General features: G+C 38.4%; 1 protein-coding gene across 2 annotated transcripts in view; it reads right to left on the reverse strand.

The window, feature by feature from the left end:
• Nucleotides 1-24027, reverse strand: part of LOC129240231 (nuclear hormone receptor FTZ-F1) — a 172309-nt gene that overhangs the window by 17614 nt on the left and 130668 nt on the right. For both annotated transcript variants that reach the window (XM_054875899.1, XM_054875900.1), the window contains 2 exons: nucleotides 1601-1821; nucleotides 1207-1484 (listed from right to left, as the gene is read on the reverse strand). In XM_054875899.1, coding sequence (XP_054731874.1) covers nucleotides 1207-1484; nucleotides 1601-1821 — 499 coding nt within the window. The remainder of the gene's footprint in view (nucleotides 1-1206; nucleotides 1485-1600; nucleotides 1822-24027) is intronic.

Here is a 24027-nt window from a genome sequence, read left to right on the forward strand (position 1 = left end):
ATAAAATTCAACAAAACTGAGACGCAAATGCTTTTGATGGCTTATAAACAATATATTGAACTGTCATTAGAACAATTTTGACGTTGATGTCATGAGCTGTTTTACAGATACAAGCAGTGTGAAGTTGGTAACACTTCATATCGTTCACCCTGTATATTCAAAACACGCTTCAAGAAAGAATGGTAAAAATTTGTTCTATTGCAAAATCCATTCGAGTAGAAATTCTCTATAAAGATTTTCTCTATTAAGATTTTCAATATCCAAAGAGGATAAACAATTAGATTCTGGAACTTTTTTTGAAACAAAAGGTTTATGTGCCCAGTTGTACTGCATCAAATTGGAAATAAGCATTAAAAAAATGGGTAGTATTTTTTATTAATCCAGAATCTCAATTCAAACAACCTAATATTCCAAGTGAATAATTTTCAAAAAAAAATTTTTAAGTAGGAATTTTTTACAAAATTTCTACGAACTTTAATTTCATAATGCATACTGATCTTATTAAATTTTAAGTTGTAAAATAAAAATACTGAGCTGCTCTTTTTCGTCAAAAGTTTCCCATGCAAAAATGCCAAATGAACGCCATAAGACTTTAATTACTTAATTTAATTTTCTTTAAATTCTCAATACTTTTCGAAATATTTATTTTGTTATTCATTATTATTATTAATTTACCAATTTGAACCATTTCACTATTTATTGAAACCGCTTTTGAATCACTTATTTATCACTGTCACAAAATAACAGAAGCTGTCATAAATGTTTCGCATTAACTGTCGAATTTCATCACGCTTTATGAAATCAGGTATTTTATTATTCCCAATACACAAATTTCATTACTTACGGCGATTTGACTTCAAAAGTGCCCCGCAGTCAAATGAGCCATAAAGTCAATTGTAACCCAGTATCTCGTATAATTTCTCTACAACCCCAGATTAATTAAACCGAACCGAATTCAGTAGCCAAGCTCTGAAATTTTCATGACAATTTTCAGTCATCTCGAGCGGTACCTCTCAAATATATTTCAAAAGCTTACGATTTTGAGCATCTCATTTTTTCTCATCTCATTAAATATATCCGCAGCACCTCTCAATCGAGCCGAGTACGAAGTTTCTATGATGTGCACGCACGTAAGTATGCTTGTATATGTATATGCATCAACAATCGTCATTTAATTTGCATTTGGTTAAATAGTAAATTATGTACCACAGTTTCGATTCGGACGCATTTTGCAGAGATCCATTTCCAGTGTCGTGACAATTGCCACTACCACCGCGGTTGAGTCCATCGCTGGTGTTATTGCTGTTGCTATTGTTGGCGCCGGTGTTGCCACCATTGCCGCTGACACCACCACCACCACCGCCAGCGCTACCGCCACCACCATTCATAGGCGGAGATATCACACCACCACTTGTATTGACCTGTCCCAGCGCAATGGCAATGGGACTGGGCGATGAATCTGGTGATTGTGTGAGAGAGGACACCTGTGTAAGTAGAATAAATTATTATAGAATGCAGTGTGCTGCTATCTAATAGGATATTTTGTATATGTATATGCAGTTTAATTGCATAGGATTATTTTCCTTTTATCATCTCTTACCTGAGGTATTTGAATTTCTTGCTTTATACTCATATTCGGATATGCTTGTTGGTAGCCAGGCGAGAGTGGTGACGACTTCATGTCAACCGAACCAATTGAAGTGCGTAGCGCTTGCAAGGCCAGTTGTCGTTGTCGCATCATTTGCAGTTTTCGCGCCCTATCACGTTTGTACATGGGTCCGAACTTATTGCGACCACCACGCATCCGATCCGCTCTTACGGCTGGAAGAAAGAGAACATTTCAAATTTAATTGTTAATCACTGCGAATTTACTATATTAGTAATAGTTTAAGCATATAATCGAACAGCATTCCTGCTAGGAAGCTTTAAAGCTTTAGACTGTTGCTTTCGATAGGCTAATCAATAAATATTTTTATTTGTTCATGCCATTATTTTATCGTTACCTAACAGACTAAAGATAAGTTAAGACCTAAGCCTTGAGAAAACATATATCTGGGATGGGCGAAGCTTATAGAGATGATGTTTAGAATAAACCTTCCATAAAATAAAGCTAACCTGTTAACCAAGGGTTTCCTGAATCAAAAACATAACAATTGAAAGCTGTCTGAATTGGATTTCGTATTTTAAAAATTTCCATATAAAAGTATTTATCAAAGATGTATTGAAAATATGTGGCTACCAGTTTGTCTAGAAAGTAGAGTAAATCGTTAGACTCAGAGAGGCGCTTAACCAGCATTTTCTTGCGGAAGGGGTCTTGTATGAAATTCTCTCAATTTTCAAAAAAAAAAAAAAAATGATAACACACAAAAAACAGTAATTATAAGAAATTAAATTCAAGGTACACAGGACCAAATAAAAAATATAAATAAATACAGTGCACTCGCGGTAACTCGAATAGCCGCTAAGTCGAACGACATGCTAACTCGAACACATTTTTTTCCCTATTGACTACTTTGTAACTCGAACAATATTAAAAAGCGCTATAACTCGAACAAAAAAACAAATTTATTTGTACACACATTCTTTTCAAACATGTACATTTTGTACATACATACATATGTAATAGTATATGTATATAAATTATATGTATACTAGTGTATTGTCCATATGAATATTTCGGCGTTAATATCCCGTTAGTTTTCTGGGAACAACATCTTGCATTGACCAATTTGCTTTAAATTTGTCATTTGTAGTGTATCAGTACACGTGAGTAATGGATCGTAAAAGGTTGAAGTGTTTAACATTAAAAGAGAGGGCTGAAGTCCTTAACAAAATTAAACGTGGACGTAGTGTTACTTCTCTAGCGAAGGAATATGGGGTAGCCAAGTCCACCATAAGTCTTATAAAAAAGAAAGATAAGGAAATTTTAAAAGCAGTAAACAACACGTTTTTGGGTCCTGGGAAGAGGAGAACTTTAAAAGCTTCTGAGCTTCCTAAAATGGAAGCCGCTTTATACAAATGGTTTCTGTCCCAAAGAAAAAAGAATTACCCAATAAGTGGACTCATCTTGAAAGAAAAAGCGAAAGCTTTTCATACCCAGTTGTGTGGGGAAAATTCTACATTTTTTGCCAGTGACGGGTGGCTTCAAAACTTTAAGAAACGTTATGGAGTACGTTTGTTAAAAATTTCTGGAGAAAAACTGTCATCACAGCCAGAGCTGGTAGACCCTTTCAAAATGGCTTTACAAGAAAAAATAAAGGAAATGGAGATATGTGCCGACCAAATATATAACGCTGACGAGTCCGGATTGTACTGGAAACTTCTTCCTGAGAAAACTTATGTTTCGTTGTCGGAAAAACAAGCACCGGGAAGAAAGTCTGAAAAGCAGCGTTTTACATTTATGGCATGCACTAACGCTACCGGCAACCATAAGCTTAAACTTCTCGTTATTGGTAAAGCAAGAAATCCTCGTGTTTTCAAAAATTTTAATTGTCCGGTGGAGTACAAAAATTCCAAATCAGCCTGGATGACTTCGGCGATTTTCAAAGACTGGTTTCATAATTCGTTCGTGCCGCAGGTAAAATCCAGATTCATTAAAACAATGTTTTTAACCAAGTTAAATGACTTTAATATTTAGGTAAGAAAATATTTGAAAGATGGGGGACTACCTGAGAAGGCTCTTCTTCTAATTGATAATGCCCCATCACATCCCAACGAAATCGAATTAAAGTCCGAGGATGGTTTAATTTTAACTATGTTTATGCCGCCGAATGTAACACCATTGATCCAGCCAATGGACCAAAATGTAATTCATATAACGAAACTATACTACAGACTTCTACTGGCTTCCATTTTCAACAATAACTGCGATATAACCGAATCTATGAAAAAAATTAATTTAAGAGACTCAGTGACTTTCTTAGATGCAGCTTGGAGTCGGTTAGAAAAGGAAACTGTATCCAAATGTTGGAAAAACATTTTGAGTTTTGCCAACTTAGGCGACTCTGATGAAGATAATATTCCATTGAGCATTTAAAAAAAAACAATTGTTGGAAGAAAACCAGATAGTAACAGACTCTCTTCTTAATAAGCTTAACAATTTAGCCCCACAGGTATTCTGACTGGAATATATGTTTTAAAACTTTGACTTCTTTATGAAAAACATAATTTACAGGTCGAATTTACGCTTCATGATGTTAACAAATGGAATGATGGTGCCGAATTTACCGACACAGAAGTAATAATTGAAACTAGTGATTCTGAGTCTGAGTTTAACAACACAACTGAGACATGTGAGCGGATATCATCTGAGGAGGCAGTTAGCTCTATCAATAATTCAGTGGGCCACAACTGAACAAGTAAGCCCCGCAAAGGTTAACACTCTTCAATTGCTGCGTGAAAAAGCCATATTCAACTTTAACTGACTGTAACTGACACAAAGACTGCCAAATATTTGATGAAAAATATTGAAATGAATTAATTATTTTAAACATATTCATGTTCATATCCATATGTAAATAAATAAATAAATTTAATTGAAAAAAATCGATATCGATGACTGTTTTTTTAACATAGCACACTCAATTGATAAGTCGAACAAATTCGATAAATCGAACAGCGCCTGTTTTAATTAGTTCGAGTTATCGCGAGTGCACTGTAGCTGTTTCGCCGAGCTCGTCCTCCTATTTGCGGTGTGCGTCTTGATGCTTTTCCTGCAGTTTTATGCCGCCTCCAAACATCAGATGTCTTTTTATGGGGTTCTTTTTCATGGCAGAAATTCCCTTGAAGGTTTGCCATTGCCTGTCGCAGAACGACCACTACTAGAAAACAATTTTTCTATCATTCGATGTTTCATGATCGGGAAACTGGGCCATACTGAGTCGCAGTCACGTACCAACCCATTCGGCTACGGTAGCTGCCAATAAAAACTTTTAATCACTTGAAAAGAAAACTATAATTTGATTTCGATTCGTCGCTTATTTTCAGCAAATTTTTCAAAAATTCTTTCCACGTTGGAAACGTGAGTATTTATAGATATTAGATAGAAACCCATTATTTTCTCGGTAAACGGCATTAGTGATCGATAGCTCGTAAAGTATCGATCAAATATTGTAAAGAGTATGTTCGTTGGTGACATTTCACACAATACAGCAAAATAATGTGCTCTTTATTGTTTGTTCCGTTCAGTTGTGAGTTACAGGGATGTTAACAATGGAAGTCAACAAAGAGAAAATTCGGTACATTTTACAGTGTTTCTTTGATAAAGACCAAAATTCAAGCCAGTTTGAATGCCGTTGAAATTGTGAATGGTGGTTATGGTGCCGATGTTGTAACACCTAATTACGTGCAATTTTGGTTTCGTCGATTCCGTTCAGGCATTTTTTTTTTTAATATAATCGAAGTTGACCGGAATGTTAGTAGTTTTAAACCATTTGCGCAAAACTGGATTCATAAAAAAAAAAATTTGTTGTTTCGGTGCCACACCAATTAAAAACATGATAGATCGAATTTACACCTGCGAATCCTTGGCCAAACGGAATGAAATCGATCCATTTATTAAACGGATGGTGACTGGGGATGAGAAATGGGTCACATACGACAATATTGAGCGGAAACGATTTTCATCGAAGCGTGATGATGCACTGGAATCATTTATTTGGAGTTGCTTCCGTATGGCCAAACACTAAATTCAGATCTCTACTGTCAACAAGCTAGCGATTGACCTGAAACGGTCATAATTGGCTTACAGAAGAGGTGTTGTATTCCATCAGGACAACGCAAGGCCACACACATCTGTATTGACTCGCCAAAAACTCCGGGAGTTCGGTTGCGAAGTTTTAATGCATCCGCCATATTGTCTGGGCCTGGCACCAAGCGATAACCACCTTTTTTTCTCATTGCAAAACTTCCTGAGTGATAAGAAATTGGTATCGAGAGAATTGGTATCAAAATTTCGGCGATAGTTTGAACCCCAAAAGCTTCCCCTCTATATTACACACATGGCTTTAAACCCAAATTTTGCAGAACGCTTGCAAATATCGGGCAGAGTATTATGCTTTATATTCGCATGAAGGATCAATCATATGTTGGAAATTCGCACCATCATTAGAAAGTTTTTTATCCCAACACAGATTTTGTCACTAATTGAAATTCATCTGTAACTTCAGTAGGTCAAGGTCAAACTAGTTAATCTGTCACATTAAGTTTATTTAAATAACGACAAACCAGATCAGATGCAAACGAAATTCTATAAATTTGTATGTATGTATAATTGGCGCGTACACCCTTTTTGGGTGTTTGACCGAGCTCCTCCTCCTATTTGTGGTGTGCGTCTTGATGTTGTTCCACAAATGGAGGGACCTACAGTTTCAAGCCGACTCCGAACGGCAGATATTTTTATGAGGAGCTTTTTCGTGGCAGAAATACACTCGGAGATTTGCCATTGCCTGCCGAGGGGCGACCGCTATTAGAAAAATGTTTTTCTTAGATTCACCGAGATTCGAACCGACGCTCTCTCTGTGAATTCCTAATGGTAGTCACGCACCAACCCATTCGGCTACGGCGGCCGCCCTATAAATTTGCATGCTGTTCGTTATTTGATAAGTGTCCCGAAAATAGTATAAAGTATTGGTTAAAAGACTGCTCGAAAATAAGGCCTATTTTTTTCTAACGCACAGAAAATTTAAAGTTTACTATTTTTCGTAAACTACATATATTGATTTCTTAGTGTTATTTGTGGCGGGAAATTCACTAAAAAGGTGTTGAAAGGAATCTGTTCCTTTCCCTATCGCTACAGATTATATAAATATATTGAAGAAACGCTTCGAACGTGACGGTCCTGCGAGCCATGATTAAGTGCGTTGTTATCATATTCTCTGCCGAAATAATTTCTCTGCACTTTCTGTCACTTACTCGATGGATTATCCCTGTCCCGAGAGTCGTTATGCTATTTCCATATAGTGCCCCGCACCTCACTGTGCACTAAAATGGGAATACAGTGGTGCTCAGAAGATTGGGTTTGAGTGAGTTCGCTTACACTTCAATCGGGATGCCCTTCAGGTCAGAGCTAGGCAATCGCAAAGTGTGAATGAGGTATACAGGCCAGCTGTGGCCAATGACGTAAGATCTTTGGTGTCTAGCCTCTTTTATTCAAAGTTAATAGTGCGAGATTAGGAACCACATCCTAAGGTTCCTGGCACAGGAGTTTACAAATTTACCCTTTCCCATTATGCCAGCGTGTGGTGGTGTAGTTATAGTTGGATAGTTTGCAGTCAACTGTATTTTGGATTTCGGTCTACCATTCGAGGGAGCTATTTGTATCTGACTTTAAGGCTTCGATTTTTGCTTGATTATAGAAAAAATACGTAAAAGTTTACAGACTTATTTCATTAGGGAATCGCTGGCATCCAAAGATTAATGTGGTTTTTAATTAGCATATTTAAGCCATCCGTAAAGAGTGGAGTCTTGTCGCTATAGAAAAAATTACTTCTGGTTGAAAAGTAGATGTTGAAGTGGTTGCTCGAGTCAGCCATATTCGATACCCTAGAACGCATTTTCTCAGTTAGTTATAACATAGGTGAATTTCCAATTGATAATAGTTGAAAAATATTTGCTTCAGGCTGGTAGTACATAATATTATTTGCGACTATTTCCAAAAATGTTCTTATTTGGGGCAAGACAACTCTTAGTCCCAGTGCAATCTCATACTACTTTTATTGCTCGTGATCATTAGACCAAAAATTTGGCTTATGTGCAGTTCCACATGTGTCAAGTTCACCTTATTAAGCTGAGTGCAACTTCTGGATATTCAATAAACTGAAAGTAACTATCCAGCAACACCGCGATTGAGTTCTTTGAAGAGAACCGCTCCGTGAATAGAAGGACGTGTCGGAAATAGAGCTTAACAATCGTTTCGAAAACTGGAAAAAACTTTGAAGGGAGCGATATAGATTTTAAATAGTAAAGATAACAAAATTTATAATTTAAATCTAAATATGATCGTAGTAGTAAGAAAGAGCGGCGGCCAAAAATCTGCGAAAGGGAGAAATTTAAGAGCGGAGGCGATTTTTTTTAGTCGGTACAACATAGCGACTCGGTACAGAGATACATTTGTATTTAAGATATCGGCGGATAAGCAAGTCAATCGTGAAATAAACATCAACTATGGAGATAATTGAATATCGTGTCTTGATTAAATTCCTCACCAAGAAAGGAAAACTCTTCAAATCATTATGGAATAAATGTCATCCGTTTACCGAGACTCTCGCCGAGGAACCTAGTAAATACACAGATTTACAAGTGGCATGAAGTTAATCCAAGATGTTCAACACTTAAACGATGTCCTCAGACATTGTTGAAACACGCGAAATCTTGAGCATAATCTAGGAAGTTTAGAATATCCTCCATAATATTAAGATATTATTCTCACATAATATTAAGAGGTTCATTTGAAAACTTTTTTATTTTACGACATAGTCTTCTTTTAGGCTTATACACTTCCTCCAACGCTATTCTAGTTTGTTGATCCCTTTCGAATAATAGAATTTGTCCCAGTCTGAAAAATAGCCATTCGTTTCTCCAATCACCTCCTCATTTGAATAAAATCTTTTTCCGCCAGCCATTTCTTCCAATTGGGGACCAAATAGTAGTTCGAAGGATCCGAGTGAGCTAAGTCTGGAGAATAGAGGGGATGTGAAACAAGCTGGATCCGTATTTCTACTAATTTTGCAACCAAAACTACTGAGGCGTGAGCTGGTGCGTTGTCGTGATGGAAAAGGAAAATCACACGACTTCCTGGATTCAAACGAATCTCAAACACAAAAAAATAGACCGATCTGGCTGAAGCATGGCGTGCGTTTTTCCAAGAGATACTACTAAATTAACATAACCCGGATGCGCTACAGTAATGTCATCTCTCTAACTTGCACGAACTTTTCAAACGATTTTCGTATTGGTATGTCTGGTTGGTGAGAATATTACATGAAGTTTCTATAACGAGAACTGGAATGAATTTCTGAGTCAGGTTGTTATTGACGAATAAGAGGTTTAAAGCAACATAATCGCCTGGAAATATGTGCGCTACTATTTTTTGTGATTTAAACGGTATGCATCTTGTTGGTGGATTATAAAAACCCATATTACGACAAACTACTAAGCTGCGCTTTTGAAAAAACTAATAAAAAACTTATTCCCTTTCAGGGGCTGCTTTTTTGATTCTGTTTATTAACTCAACTAAATTTAAGCGCTTCAGAAAAGGTTATTTTCTAATAGCGGTCACCCCTCGGCAGGCAATGACAAGCCAATGAAAGAGCTTCTCATAAAAACCAACTGCCTTTCGGAGGCGGCATAGAGTTATAGTTCTTTCCATTTGTGGAACAACGTTAAGAACACCGCGAAATCGGACGAGGAGCTGGGCCCACCACCCAACAAACGTTGTAAGCGCCAATATTATATTTGTATGCTAAACAAATATACTTTAAAATATAATTTTTCCATTTGCATGTTTGTACCCCTTTCGCGAAATAAGGACAAAAATACCAGCAAAACAATATATTCAGGCCTCAAACTGCTGCGCCAGAAACGCGGGTGGGGAGTCGTGGAGATGACACCATTCCATGATGCAAACGTGATTGCAGTCCAAACTGCACTTAGCGACCGTTGGGACGGAGATGACCTGCCACCACCAAGAACTGGGTTTCGCAAAAAGAAAAAAGACTACAAAAAGAGCGTTTTTATTTCTTCTCATTTAGTTTCGTTTTTCCATCGCTCGTTCATTTCGTCGTACACTTCGTATTGCTTTTTCACTCAAACAAGAAACTGTAATTTAGGTCAAGCATATTGTTTACAAATATTCAACGTGTGCGTATATGTTACGCGCGCACATACACATGCACATGTGCAAACAGGCATGCAAATACATTTGAATAAACCATTGAAAGCGAAAACGAAACGCATACAATGAAAACTAGTTTCAACACAACAACAACAGAAAAAAGCGGAAATGCATGTGTATGTGTGAGCAAGCGGCACAAAAAACTGAGCAGCCATGCGAGTGCGTATGTGTGCGCACAAAAAGCAAAACTTATATCGACGTCGCCGCTATTACTGGCCGCGCTGCCAAGTGAAGCAAAGCGACACAACCAACACATCAACACTACTGAGAGCGCAAATGACTCCACAAACTGAATGAGATATGTCAAAAGCTTTTCTAATGCCTCTCGCGCGTTACAGAAATCTAGTGAAAAACCCCAAAACTATTTCCAATCTGTGGATGATGGAGCAATAAGCATATACGTGTGAATGTATATGTACGCCTTTACACTTTACCCACACAGTGAGTTAATACGTGCGCTCCCAGAGCAAACCGCTCCAGCATTGAAGCATACTTCTCAGCGCTCTCAAAATACACAAATTTGAAGCGCTGTTGGCCGCAGAGTATGAGGGTTTCTTCAAGTGTTTTCTTTCAACAGCAACACTGTCGCTAACAGCAAGAGCAATACCAACGACAACAATTTCCCTTGCTGCTCACCAACAACGAACAGCGAACAGCGAATACGATTCGAAGTGTTGCTGTGTAGCGTGTCTTCGATTTTGAGTGGAGTAGGTCAAGGACAGAATGGAAACTGGGACACCACCACATACGCCAATGCGCACCAAGCAACATCTAATGCCGCATCCATCGTCCCATCGCACCATCGTACTCCACTGCTGTGAGCCACAGAGCACAGCACAGCGACGTTGGCAACGACGAAAGCATTGGAAAGCGCTTGAGTATGAGGAGCTTAACACTCTTGCCGCTTGGTTGACTCAGGCGCGCAACTATTAGCTAATACTAACACCACTATCACTATCACTTTCAGTATTAACAGCAACAATAAAACTATTGCATATTGTACCACATGACCGACCACTTTCATTGGCATTCGTTGTTCGGCGGCATGCGACATTCGGCATTCGCCGCACATCTATTTTGCATGCTTACATCGGATAATCCAATTTGAATTGTGCCGCCAATTTCAAAACGAGGTGAATGCTGCCTCTTATTATTGGGAGGAGGTCTAGCTGAGGGGGATATGCTCCCATTACATTTTGTGTATACGAAGTAGGAGAAGTGTGTTTGTATACATTAGTACATACATATGTATATAGAGTACAATACATACATAGGTCATGGTACCGGTGAAAATCAGAATTTTTCATGGCGGAATATTTAATTAGGTCAGTTTCACAACAGTGAAAAGTATGTAAATAGATTTCTGGAATTCGTATGCCGGTGCATGGGGACAACAAATTCATACATGCACATACAAATAGATACATATGTATATAGAGTTAATATGTATATAAAGTGATAGTTCTAAATAAAATTAAGACGTGCGTAAGTAGGTATGCATATATACATATATACCATATATATGTATATATGTAAACAGGATACACCATTGTCAATAAATCAAAAAAAAATAACGAGATTTTTCTTGCTTCCTCTGCCCTCTTCTAGCTTTTCTTCAACTTGATCAAGTAAGCGCGATTCCTCGATTCTAATGCATGTCCATACGAATATACATTTAAGTGTATACCATAATTTATGTATTGTACAAAGTATACATAGCACATATTCGGAAGCCTTTTATATGGAAAGATATTTTAAACAACGTATGCAAAAAAATTGTTACAAATTAACGCTATTTTTGAGGGACATCAACTTACACCCTATTAAAAAAATGCATGCGTGGAAGGCATTTTTCGTCAAATGATGCGGCCATAACAGGCGTGGAAGCGTATTTTGCATCCCTTCCAGGTCCTCACTTCAGGGATGGAATTCATAAATTGAAATCTCATTGGAACAAATGTATGAATGATGTTCAGGGAGACTGTACTGAATAATAGAATGAATTCAAAACCATAAAATTGGGTTTTCTTATGGAAGCGCAAAACTCATTGAATAGCCTAGTGCGTATAGTACATATGTAAGAGGTGTGTTCAAAAAGTATCAAAAAATCATTTTTCTTATCTTGTTCAGCTCCTCCTTCGATGCCGTCTTTATCTCGTCAATCGTAGCGTAGCGTCGTCCTTTCATGGGCCTCTTCAGTTTCGGGAACAAGAAATAAGAAAAAGTCACAGGGGGCCAGATCTGGGGAATACAGTGACTGTGGCATCATTAGTGTGCTGTTTTTGGCCAAAAAGTGGCGCACAAGCAACGATGTGTGAGCACGGGCAAGAGCAAATTTTTGTTCTTCCACAAATCCGGGCGTTTCTGGCGGACCGTTTTGCGTAAATTGCGCATAACTTGCAGGTAATATCCCTTATTGACCGTTTTACCCTGTGGCAAGAACTCATGATGCACAACGCCCCTGCAATCGAATAAAACGGTAAGCAAAACTTTTACATTCGACCGGACTTGGCGCTCTTTTTTCGGTCTTGGTTCGTGCGGCAACTTCCATTGAGATGATTGAGCTTTGGTTTCCACGTCATAACCATAAACCCACGATTCATGACCAGTTATAACCCTCTGGAGCAAATTTTGGTCCAACATCGCATTGTCAATGTTCATGCGATGGTGCTTTTGGTCGAAATTGAGCAGTTTTGGTACGAATTTTGCGGCGACCCGCAGCCCAAATCATTGAAAAAAATCGAATAGCACGAGCCAATAGATATGTCTAGGTCCTCACACAAAATTTGATACAGGTTCTTTGATCCATCTTTTTGAATAGGTAAAAATCGAGCGGCTACGTTGGCTGGGTCATTTCGTCCGAATGGATACAAACGCTCCGGCTTTGAAAGTATTCGATGCGGTACTAGCTGGTGGTAGCAGAGGAAGATGAAGGCCTCCTCTGCGTTGGAAAGATCAGATGGAGAAGAACTAGGCTTCATTTGGTGTGTCCAATTGGCGCCAATTAGCACGAGAAAGAAACGACTGGGGCGCTTTGTTAAACTCGGCCAAAATCGCGTAAGCGGTTATCGCGCCAATTAAGAAGAGAAAAAGAAGAAAAATCGAAGACGATCCGAAACACGTGCAAGCAAAGCAGCTGTCAACAATTAACTAAACATTCAAAATGGCCGAACTCGTCGGCATGAGTGAGAGACATGAGTACCAACATATCGCCACAAAAAAATCGAAATTCGCGATACTTTTTGAACACACCTCATATGTACATTAGGCCGGGTCGATTTGTGGGGAGGCAAAAAAATCCCCCATTGCTCTGTGAAAATCATATTCTAGGGATCAAAATAAGAAACTTTGCCGAAGGAACCATACCTCTAAAACGAATTCTGATGTCCCCCAATTTGGGTCGAACTTTTAGTGTCTTTTGTGGGGAGGCAAAAAAATCGCCCATTGCTCTGTGAAAATCATATTCTAGGGATCAAAATAAGAAACTTTGCCGAAGGAACCATAACTCTAAAACGAATTCTGATGTCTCCCAATTTGGGTCGAACTTTTAGTGTATTTTGTGGGGAGGCAAAAAAATCCCCAATTGCTCTGTGAAAATCATATTCTAGGGATCAAAATAAGAAGCTTTGCCGAAGGAACCATACCTCTAAAACGAATTCTGATGCCTCCCAATTTGGGTCGAACTTTTTAGTTTCTTTTTCTCATGTAAAGGCCAAAAATGGTGATATTTTGATTGTATGGGGAACTCCCCAGGGGAGTTCCAGGGGGTGTGCCACTGGCATGGGTGGATCGGCCGTCCAAAGTTAGTGGGGGTCGGTCATACATTTGGACTCGATTGGAGCACTCTAAATGCTAATTACTTCGCCCAGGTTCTCTTCGAATTTGTGGTATGCGTTTCGAGTTTGTTCTAATTATATCTGCCACCTCCTGAGTACGGACAGATTTATAAAAAGTTTATCTTTTCTAAGAAGAAAATAGATGTAGGACTCTTCTTAGGGGAAATCCATTTCAATTATGAGTAAAAAAATTTTATGATGAAATATTCGTAACCTCAGCTATGTAAATTGGGGCATAATATTGACCAAAAGCTCCTCCTCCTTAGACAATTTTTTTCATAACCTGATTTTTTATGTAAACGACTTTACATTATCATATTTTATTTTTTAATTTTACCCTTCTTATGCACAAAACAAAAATTACAAAAATGTGGCGCTTCACAACAGAGGATAAAAATCAAGCAGACATTTTAAAAAGGAAAGTGAATTGACACACCCAAAGCAATCCTTTTTGTAACACTTTCGAAATTAGTGCTTAGTCATGGTGGACGACGAGCTGGCCAGGCAAGGGACCCGTTAGGCGGTGTATCCGCGAAAGGAGAGGATCGGGATCCCCTTGACAACCTGTGCTCTACTCCTGGAAGGATGGGCTCTGCACCAACTCAGCGAGCGCTGGGTAAGTACACGAACGTGTAGGGTCGCGAAGTCCTTCTGGCCACGTTTGGAGAGGAGGCGTTCGAGGGATATTCTGAGGATAACGAAATCTCATCTCTCAAATTTCGTGGGCATCCTCACGGGGCACTGCCCGCGGGGTACACATGCCGTGAGACTCGGAATCACTTCGAGTCCTTTTTGCGTCAGCTGTATGGAGGATGAGGTGGAATCATCTCACCACCTGCGCCTCAGCTCAAGAATCTTGGTTCTCACTTCTTTTCTGCGCCTGCTGATATAGCGGGTCTTGACAACAAAAAACTGATGAACTTCATCAGCAGCATAGAGAGGTTAACACAACCGCAGACCAGTCACCGTTCATAGTCCACAAAAACTCAACCCTCCCCAACCCTTACCCTTCGTCCTATCGTCCTTTTCCTTCACTTCTTTCTTCCCTCTTGCAATGGTAACACAAAGGATGAACCAAACTCTTTCGTCCAAGTGAGCCCACTCTCTGGGTAACCATCACTACCTAACCTAACTATGGTGGACTTATATAGGTGAAGGAATGAGAGCAGTACGAAAGATTTGGCACTACCTTATTGAAGGTGGCTGTCTCTTTGATGCTCTAAAAGGGATAGAAGACAGAAGTATACAAAATGTCTACACTTTTTAACTATTGAGGGGGCGACTAATACGAGGACAAATCCAAGTATATGCTGGCGCTGTGCAACGAGTCACGGCATCTTGAACCACAGATCGAAATTAACAACTACAAATTCGATGTCGTCAAAGACTTCGTATAGCTTGGTTCCGCTATTACCAGCAACAACGATGTCAACCTTGAAATCAAACGAACGATAGCTCTTGCCAGCAGTTGTAAACACTTTGGGCTAAGTGCGCAATAGAGCAGTAAAGCCATCTCCCAACGAACGAAAACAACACTCTAAAAGACACTCATCAGCCCGGTGCTTCTCTATGGCGCTGAGGTCTGTACAGTCAAACAATCAGATGCAGCCGCCCTTGGAGTTTTCGAGAGGAAAGTAATTTGCAAGATTTTTGGCCCTGCTGGCATAGACGATGGTTACCGTATTAGAATAAACCACGAACTGTATGAGCTTTACGAAGATACTAGCATAGTCAACCGAGTCACCCTGCAGCAACTAAGGTGGCTGGGTCATGTCGTCCGTCCGTAGAAGAAACTGCTTCGGCGAAGAAGGTTTTTGAGACGGCGAAGAGGACGTCCTCGTGTAAGATAGAAGGACCAAATTGGAAATGACTTAGCTTCTGTTGGCTTAAGAAACTGGAAAAAGTGTACGGAAAGCAGAGACTCCGGGCGAGACATTATTCGGCAGACTGTAACTCGGTAACGGGTTGTTACGGCCAATTAGGTAAGTAAGTAAGATATAACCTAACAAATTTTATGGACTGCACTTGGATTTACAATATCAAATGTTATAAAAAATAGTTTGTAGAAACTTAATCATAGAATTTCAAGCTATTAAGGGGTTATATACCTTGTGGTCCGGTGAAATTAGCGAAAGTTGGGTTTTTTTTTAAAGATATGTAGCAATAATTTTATTGTATAAAAGTTTTTATTATTGGATATTACAATGTTTAAAGAAAAAAAAAAGGCTTTGTTTGTGTAAAAATATTTAAAAATGGCGGAGTTATGGCGTTTTCCCCCAAGACCCTTTTTTTGGGAGAGGCTTGCGGTGGACGCGATTCAAGTCCACCAAGTCAACTGAAATCAAAAAATCGAAAAGATTTCATTAGTATAGGGTTATATCTTCTTAGTGAACGATCAATATATTAAATATTTTGATTTTTGTGAAAATAGGAACATGTTTTTAAAAAACTCCACTTCTACAGTCCTAAAATTGGCATTAAAAAATTCATATCTGCAAAATAAAAATTTATACATAAAAAGTTGATCGTTCACTAAGAGGCGACATCAATTACGAACAATTTAAAAAAAATTATAAAAATCGGTTGAATACTTTTTTTGCAATCGCGTCCACCGCAAAAGCATTTTTGGAAAAACACGTTTTTGAGATAATCGCGTTTAAAGTTTCAAGTTTAGTTACGTTACGTTGTGACGACGCACAATTTAAAACGCTGTAACTTTCGATCTATTGCTCAGATCTCTATGAAATTTTTGGAAAATGTTCTCAAGGGATTGTACTTTACGATAAAGAAATAAAATTTATTTTGTTTTTTTGAAAAGCACAAGGTATATAACCCCTTAAAACAAATGTGATATGAACGTACGTATATAACGAGAATTTATGTGAAAGCCATTCAGAGTTGGATGCATTCACGTTCCCGCATCTTAGAGAAAAGATCCAACTACGGGTTCGAAACACTCGAATGGCTTTCGGTAGATAAGCCCCTCTCAAAGTGGAGGAAATTGCATGTCAAGAAATTTATAACGTAATTACGATAAAAGCAAGACAGGATCTAGCGTCCATAATATTTAAATAAATAAATTTAGATCAGTCAACATAAGAGATTTACAAAGATTAATCGATTAGAGCTATTGCTTTTCAAGCTCTTACTAAACGACTTTATGCGCAAGTGAAGGCTGCACTTGCCAAAATGTTTTTCCCGCTCCATTATTTGCCATCACCTATAGTAAATTTGATTTAACTAAAGAGTTTTTCAATTGGCGCGGGTCGATTTTGGCGCCCTGTGGCAGCCATTTTGTTTTGGTGACATCTGTCAAATCTTTTGTTTATTATTCAGTTGTTTATGCCAAATCATCATGGCAGGTTACACGATTGAACAGCACGTTCAAATGATAAAACTTTATTATCAAAATGAGTGTTCATTAACGCAAACGTTGCGCGCATTGCGCCCATTTTTCGGTAGACGTGGTGGGCCTTCAACGTTTGGTGGCCAAATTTGAGACGACCGGGTCAGTAAACAATCAGCCCACACCCGTACGTTCAAGGAACGCAAGATCAGCCGAGAACATTGCCGCGGTCCGTGAAAGTGTACAGTAGAACCCGAGGCAGTCTATTCCTCGCCGTGCACAAGAACTTGGCCTTTCCCTGACTTCAACTTGGCGAATTTTGCGTCGGGACTTGGGCCTACACCCATACAAGATCCAACTGACCCAGGAGCTCAAAGTTGATGACCATAGACAACGCCGTTTATTCGCTGACTGGGCTTCGAATCGTTTGGAAGAGAACCCCAGTTTTGGGCGAAAAATCATCTTTAGTGACGAGACGCATTTTTGGCTGAATGGCTATGTTAACAAACAAAATTGCCGTATATGGGACGACACCAATCCACACGAGGTTCACCAGGTGATAATGCATCCTCAAAAAGTTACCGTTTGGTGTGGATTTTGGGCCGGCGTCGTCATTGGTCCGTACTTTTTTGAAAACGACGTTGGTGAGGCGGGCACCGTCAACAGCGAGCACTACACAACGATGATAACCAATTTCTTATGGCCCATATTGAACCATATGGACCTAGACGACATGTGGTTCCAGCAGGACGGCGCTACGTGCCACACAGCAAACGCCACGATTGACATTCTGCACATCTACCCGCCCTTATTGAAAAATCCTTTACCTTATTACTTTACCCACCGATCTCATTTGACATCTACCATATTATTATTTTTATATGGCCCAAATTAAATCTTCATTAGTTTCACAATTTCTCTATAGATTTTCATTTTGAATATCTCTAATATAACAAAATTTCTATGGTATTAACATCGGTGGTCTGGGCAAGCCAATCAAATTCTTCTATCCTATTGCACACAGACATAGGCCAGGCTTTCCACATTTAGGTCGCTGGCCTGTGAGAATTTCAATTGAAGTGGAAGTTCGCCAGCAGGGCATAGTCACATAACACCTTATGTATTTATTTATGTGTGTAATAATGTAAACCCACGTACAAAAAATCTGTAATACTTTTAACGCTAAGTAATAATCCAATCTCTTAGCATGAAAATTCTACTTGAACCATTACAATGCCTCGTATTTCTGGACTTGCCAGTGGTTTTACAATACCCAGGTATTATTAATTATTTTTTTGGCCTACATACGCGCTTTGCGGGATCTAAAACAACTTCTAATAAGCTGGGCACCGCGGCGCCACTACCTACTTAATAACATCCTTTTAATCCGCAAACAGGATCGGCCATAAAGTAAGAGAACTTCAACTACCGGAGCAGTGTATGAGGAATACCGAGACGGGTATTTCACGGCAGGCATGTATAGAGTTCACGTAGTCCCTGACATTTTACAACTAAATGACAACACCCACATTTTCGTTTCCTAAAAAGGTAACATGATTAAATTTTTGGCGGGGCGTGACTAACGAATAACGAGATCAGACCGACGCTGTTATACGAAAAGTGCATGTGTTACAAGCCTCAGCAATCGCCAGCTGTTTAGCGAGAAGCCCTCTCTTTCGAATGCAGTAGTTCTCGCTTTTGTAGACACATCAGTATAGCCAGCCATTATAGCCATCTTTCGGATTAGAGTTGTTGTTTTTTTTTTTTCGTTTTTCGTTTTGCGGAAGAATGCTAATGTGCGTCAAAATAGTGTCTCTCTAGGGAGAATAAGGAGATCACAAGACTGATTGAAATTGAAAAGTACGCTGATACTACGAGTATTATAAGCAAGCCAAAGCGAGAGGACTGATCTTCTTTCTTCCAAAGTCTTGAGGTAAAGCAAAAGCTATGGAGATTTACATAAAGGAATGCGCGCAATCGAAATTCCATAAACGTAAAGCATATTTAAGAAAACATTTTGAACCCATTAAATTCTTTTTATATAGGTTTTATTACCTCACCGCCATTCTACGTGAGCTGCGGAAAGAATAATGAAAAAAGTTACTTAATTATTGGTGAAAATGAAGTCACGGGTCCTCCATCAAGACCATGCAACTGGTCATCTCATACCAGCTGTGAAGAAGTTTCTAGCCAAATACTCCTTAGCAATGTTAGACCACGGAACTCTGGACGCAAGGTGAGTAAGTGAATGTGTCCTTCCTTAGGACCCCGTCTTGGACCTCTACCTCACAGCAATGCAGAAGCAGTCCCGGGATCGAGGGGAAAATCCAAGAGAGAAGGAGGGATAGTTTTAGTGGAGTCACCACACACGTAGTAAGGACGGTTCCTATATAACTGAATCTCACCGCTAAAAAAAAACAAAAAGCAAGCAATGTTAGACCATCCGCTTTACTCCTTGCAACCTCTATCGGTTTCCTAGCGTAAAATTTGCAATATCTAAAGGCCGGACTGTAATTAACGGATGTTGAGTGACTTCGATTACGCCGAGAATAAACTATAAACACAATTGATGTATTTAAATTAAAATTTACTCAGAACCTTCTGTAGCAGGTCCTACAGTTTTATGCCACCTGCGAGCTGTTGACAATTTTTATTAGAAATAAGAAAAGACTTGTTTTTCTGTGCTGGGTGGCGATCACTTTCTAATTAGTTTCAGGCCCTTAGAGCCAAAGTATTGAACATTGAATTTCGAGGTAGCGGCTTGCAGTTATGCACAAGCAAACTCAACTGTGACGAAAAATTGTGCAAAGTTATAAAAAGCGAAGCAGTGCATTACAACCATCGCAGTCTTATCGTAGTAAATAATTTGTTGATAAAAGAATGACTCAGACACCAACACCAATCGATATGTACTTAATATGGAAAGAAGCTTTTAAGCAAACTAGGTCAACAATCGATATTTATTGAAAGTGGATTTTGGTATCGCGCGTATTTACACATACATACATAGATAACTTAAATAAATATGCAGAAGAAATTTGTTGGAGCTGGTGTTCTCAACATAGTCACATTCTTCTGAACTTGAATAAAATTTTGTTCTCAATTTGATTAACTTCCTAAAATGACTATCAAACATTAGCACCACTACAGATGTAACTAAAAACCAAAAGAACTCAACATAGGGTATGGGTATATAGTAGATATCGCTCGTTTGGTGGAAAAACGTTATAACACAAAAATGTTTTTGTTTTTAGAAAAGTATGCAAATATGACTACGCCCTCTTTTTTCATGTTGTGCAGAAAATGTATTGCGATATCTATTAACAGTACCTCGTTAGATGAAGGAGGGCATAGTAAATTTTTTTTAATTCATTTTAAAACGGTTTTCCTACAATTTTTGATTTTTGTGTTATGATGTTTTTCCAGTGAGATAGAATTTATGCACAGCAGAACTGTGGGGCGATGACACCTATAATATTTTGTTTTGTGCTAGTATACACCTTAGCACGTGAATAACAGTATAACTTCTCCTCTGCGAACCTTTGCTTCCTTCCGACTTCCTCAGGAAGTGCGAGGTTTGAAGCAAAAACTGGTAACCAACTGCCTGTTCGCAGCGATTTAAAGTCGCTGTGAGTCGATTTTTAAATTTATGAGCTTGTCTGCTTTCATTAAAACTCGGAAGCGTAATTTTTTAGCATCTCTTGTGATTGCTAATTTCCAGCGCAAACACGCAATCAAATCCTCTTTATATGTGCCTTCTAAGTTACGTTCAAGAAGTTGTCATATACTTCACAAATGTCTTATGTCTTATAGCCACAAGAAAAGCGGTAGGTTCTGTTGTTAGCGCAGTCTATTTTTTGCTACATGCTTGCTGAGCGCTCAATTCCTCGTCATCGTTGCTAGAATACTACTTCTGCTAGGATATTCGGCGTAGTTCGTAGTCGTTCTGTAAAAGTTAAGCAAAAGTTCTTCTGATATTTTAGACGTTTGAATTTTACCAACTTTTTTATCCAACTCCTAATAATCAGTTCAAGAGGATGTAATTTTCGCTTGAAAGAAGCTCACGCAATTTCTCAGCCAGTCCAAATAAGTAATACCAAATTCATCAGAAAGTATTGCAGTCCGGAGTATATGATGGACCACTCAGACTGCTTACTTGCCGGCAGCTAGAACTCTCCCTCGTTTTCTTATGGGTGCAAAGCGTAAATGTCTTAGCTAACTGAAGGCAATGCTGTCTGCTGGGCACTTGTACATACATACATGGAAGTCATGCTCAAGTACCGTTTAGTGACATTATTTTAGTATACAACGCATGAAGCCATCACTCAATTGTGACGCACATTTGATTAAGAAATCATCTCAAGAAATGTATGTATAATTATATTCTTAACAGTGGAGTGTCAACCAGCGAGTCGAATGCTGTACCACTGCTTTGTCTTACTGTACGCACACTGAGCGGGTAAGAGGCTGCTGGCAGACTTTCTCCTGATATGTGCATCCAGTAATCGCTCTTGGGATTTCAACAAGAAGGGCGGCAGACTAGTCAGGCTTAAAGTCCTTCAGCTTCGTATGATTTCGTGTGGGTTTTCCTCTTTTGGGAATGAAAACCATTCTTACCTCAACCCATTTCTTAGGGATGTAATGAAGCCGGATTGTCGCCTCAAAGGTAGACACAAGCCTAATTGCGATCATATCTATACGATTAGTATAGTGCAAACCAGCAAAGACAATTCGTCCTGGCTCTGGTGATTTTACGCTTTGCTTGGTTGCAATATCTCTTAGGGGATTCCCATTGTAGGTCATTATACGTGTAATGCGGGCGTATATAAATATTAGTTTGGGGAAAAAGAAATCCATTATTTTCTTGGTAGATGGCTGTAATGATCAAATAGAGTGTCGATCAAACAATTTACAGTTTATGCTAGTTGTCAAGGTGAAATTTCACACTAAAAAAATCGTTTGTTGTTTTTTGTTTGTTCCATTCAATTGGGAGTTGCAGAGTATTTTAACTATGGAAGTCAACAATAATTGATATGCGTGAATATCAATACGGATATAGCTGTGTTCTCTATAATAGCAACGCGACATATGGCAAGTTTTGACTGCTTATTTAATTTGTATTTTATTTTTAATTTTTATCCTAAAAAAAGAATTTATTTTTTATCCTTATAAAAATATAGTTTTTGCTGGAACAAAAGCCATATCACTAAAAGTTTCAAATTTTGTAAAAAATTACAAAAAAAATTACAAATTTGGATCGAAAATTCAAACTTTTTAATCAGAATTTTTTAGAAAAAGAAAAGCATTTTGATAGCCCATTAAATTTTAGTATAACAAAGTGCCAGTGTGAAGTGACCCAAAGAATTGCATGGCTACAAAACTGCATACCTAGACTAGAGAGTTTGAAATTTTAATGGTAATTTCTTGAATTTTCATAATTCAAAGTTTGCAACTTTGAGTTCTATTTCTTTTAGTGTAGTATAAACTATGTGTTTATAAAAAAACACAAAGAAAACAAATTAAAAAAAAATTAAAAAAACAACTAGAAAATTAATAAAAAATAAATAAAAATATTAAATTTCAAAAATACTAAAAATTTTCGAACCTGTTGCACTGCCATTATTCTGTACAAAAGTGTATATATATACATATATGTATATAAATATATATACATGCATACATTATATATGTATATATATATATACATATATCTAAGTATGTGAATATAAGCGGACATATACATAGATATAATACAGGATATATAGTATGTATGCGCATAAAAAATACATATAGACAAAAACTATTCACATAGGCATATCTCCATATGTATTGCCGGAGTATCTTTTCATATATGTACTAAATTCAAAAAGCTTTATATGTACTCGTACAATACATATGCATGTATGCTTGTATATATGTACATAGTAAACATATATTATAAAATTATGCAAACGGAACGTTGGAGCGGAAGGCAAAAATGGAAAGAAGTGAATAAAGAAAGAAAGGAAGAAAAAAACATAAATAATAATGAATTAACAAAAAAAAAAATCGCTCTCTACATGTTGCATTGATTACACACATAAGGAAATCTGGGTCATGAGCGTAAGAGATGGCGCTATGGACCAAGTGCGCATACGCGGAAACGGGACGGCAGTATGAGAGTAGTGGGCATGGGGCACGTACATCTATTATAACCACATACATATGAGCACACACACACACACGCGCGTACAACAAGCTTGCATATCAATATGTATATCGCACGATGGATGCGGCAGCGCGGCCGCGACCACGGCACTGAGACTGATGGAGCGTCAGCCAAATTCTGGCGGCATTTTGGCTTTTTGCGCTATGATGGAGCGCAATGTGAACCGATTAACTACACGCTCAGTGGCGCCGCTTGTCAACGCGAATGCGATCTGTGTTGCTAGCCAGCCAGTTTGTAACACAGCATCGTCGAGTTGGTTCGGGGGCTGTCTCGGTCGCCGTCGCCGTCGCAGTCCTCGTCATCGCCAGCGCCATAGCTAATTTGGGATACTAACTTGTTTCTGTTTTCGTTTTCATTTTCATTTCAAGTTGGAAAATTGCAACAAACAACGTAAATGAAAATGAAAACGAAAATTGACAAGAACATTTTTTTTTGTTTCGTTTTTTTCTCTCTCAAGCTCACTTATGCACTTCAATTGAGCGCCGCAGCTGAGTGTCGATTACAAAATGCAATAAAACCAAAGCGTGGTTGAGCTGAAGAATTGACGCTCGTTTGGGCGTATAGCAATTGGAGGCGATAAAATTGCACGAAAATAGTTAAAATCGTTTGTTTGTTGCTTTTGGAAAAACAAAAACAAAAACAAACTATATTGACACAGAAATGCGCGTAAGAATTGCCGCAAAGTTATTAACGTTGCACATTGAATGCGGTCTTGGTTTCAGATGCAAGTGCTCAGCATACATAC

Source organism: Anastrepha obliqua, chromosome 3 (assembly GCF_027943255.1).
Source record: "Anastrepha obliqua isolate idAnaObli1 chromosome 3, idAnaObli1_1.0, whole genome shotgun sequence".
Lineage (NCBI taxonomy): Eukaryota > Metazoa > Arthropoda > Insecta > Diptera > Tephritidae > Anastrepha > Anastrepha obliqua.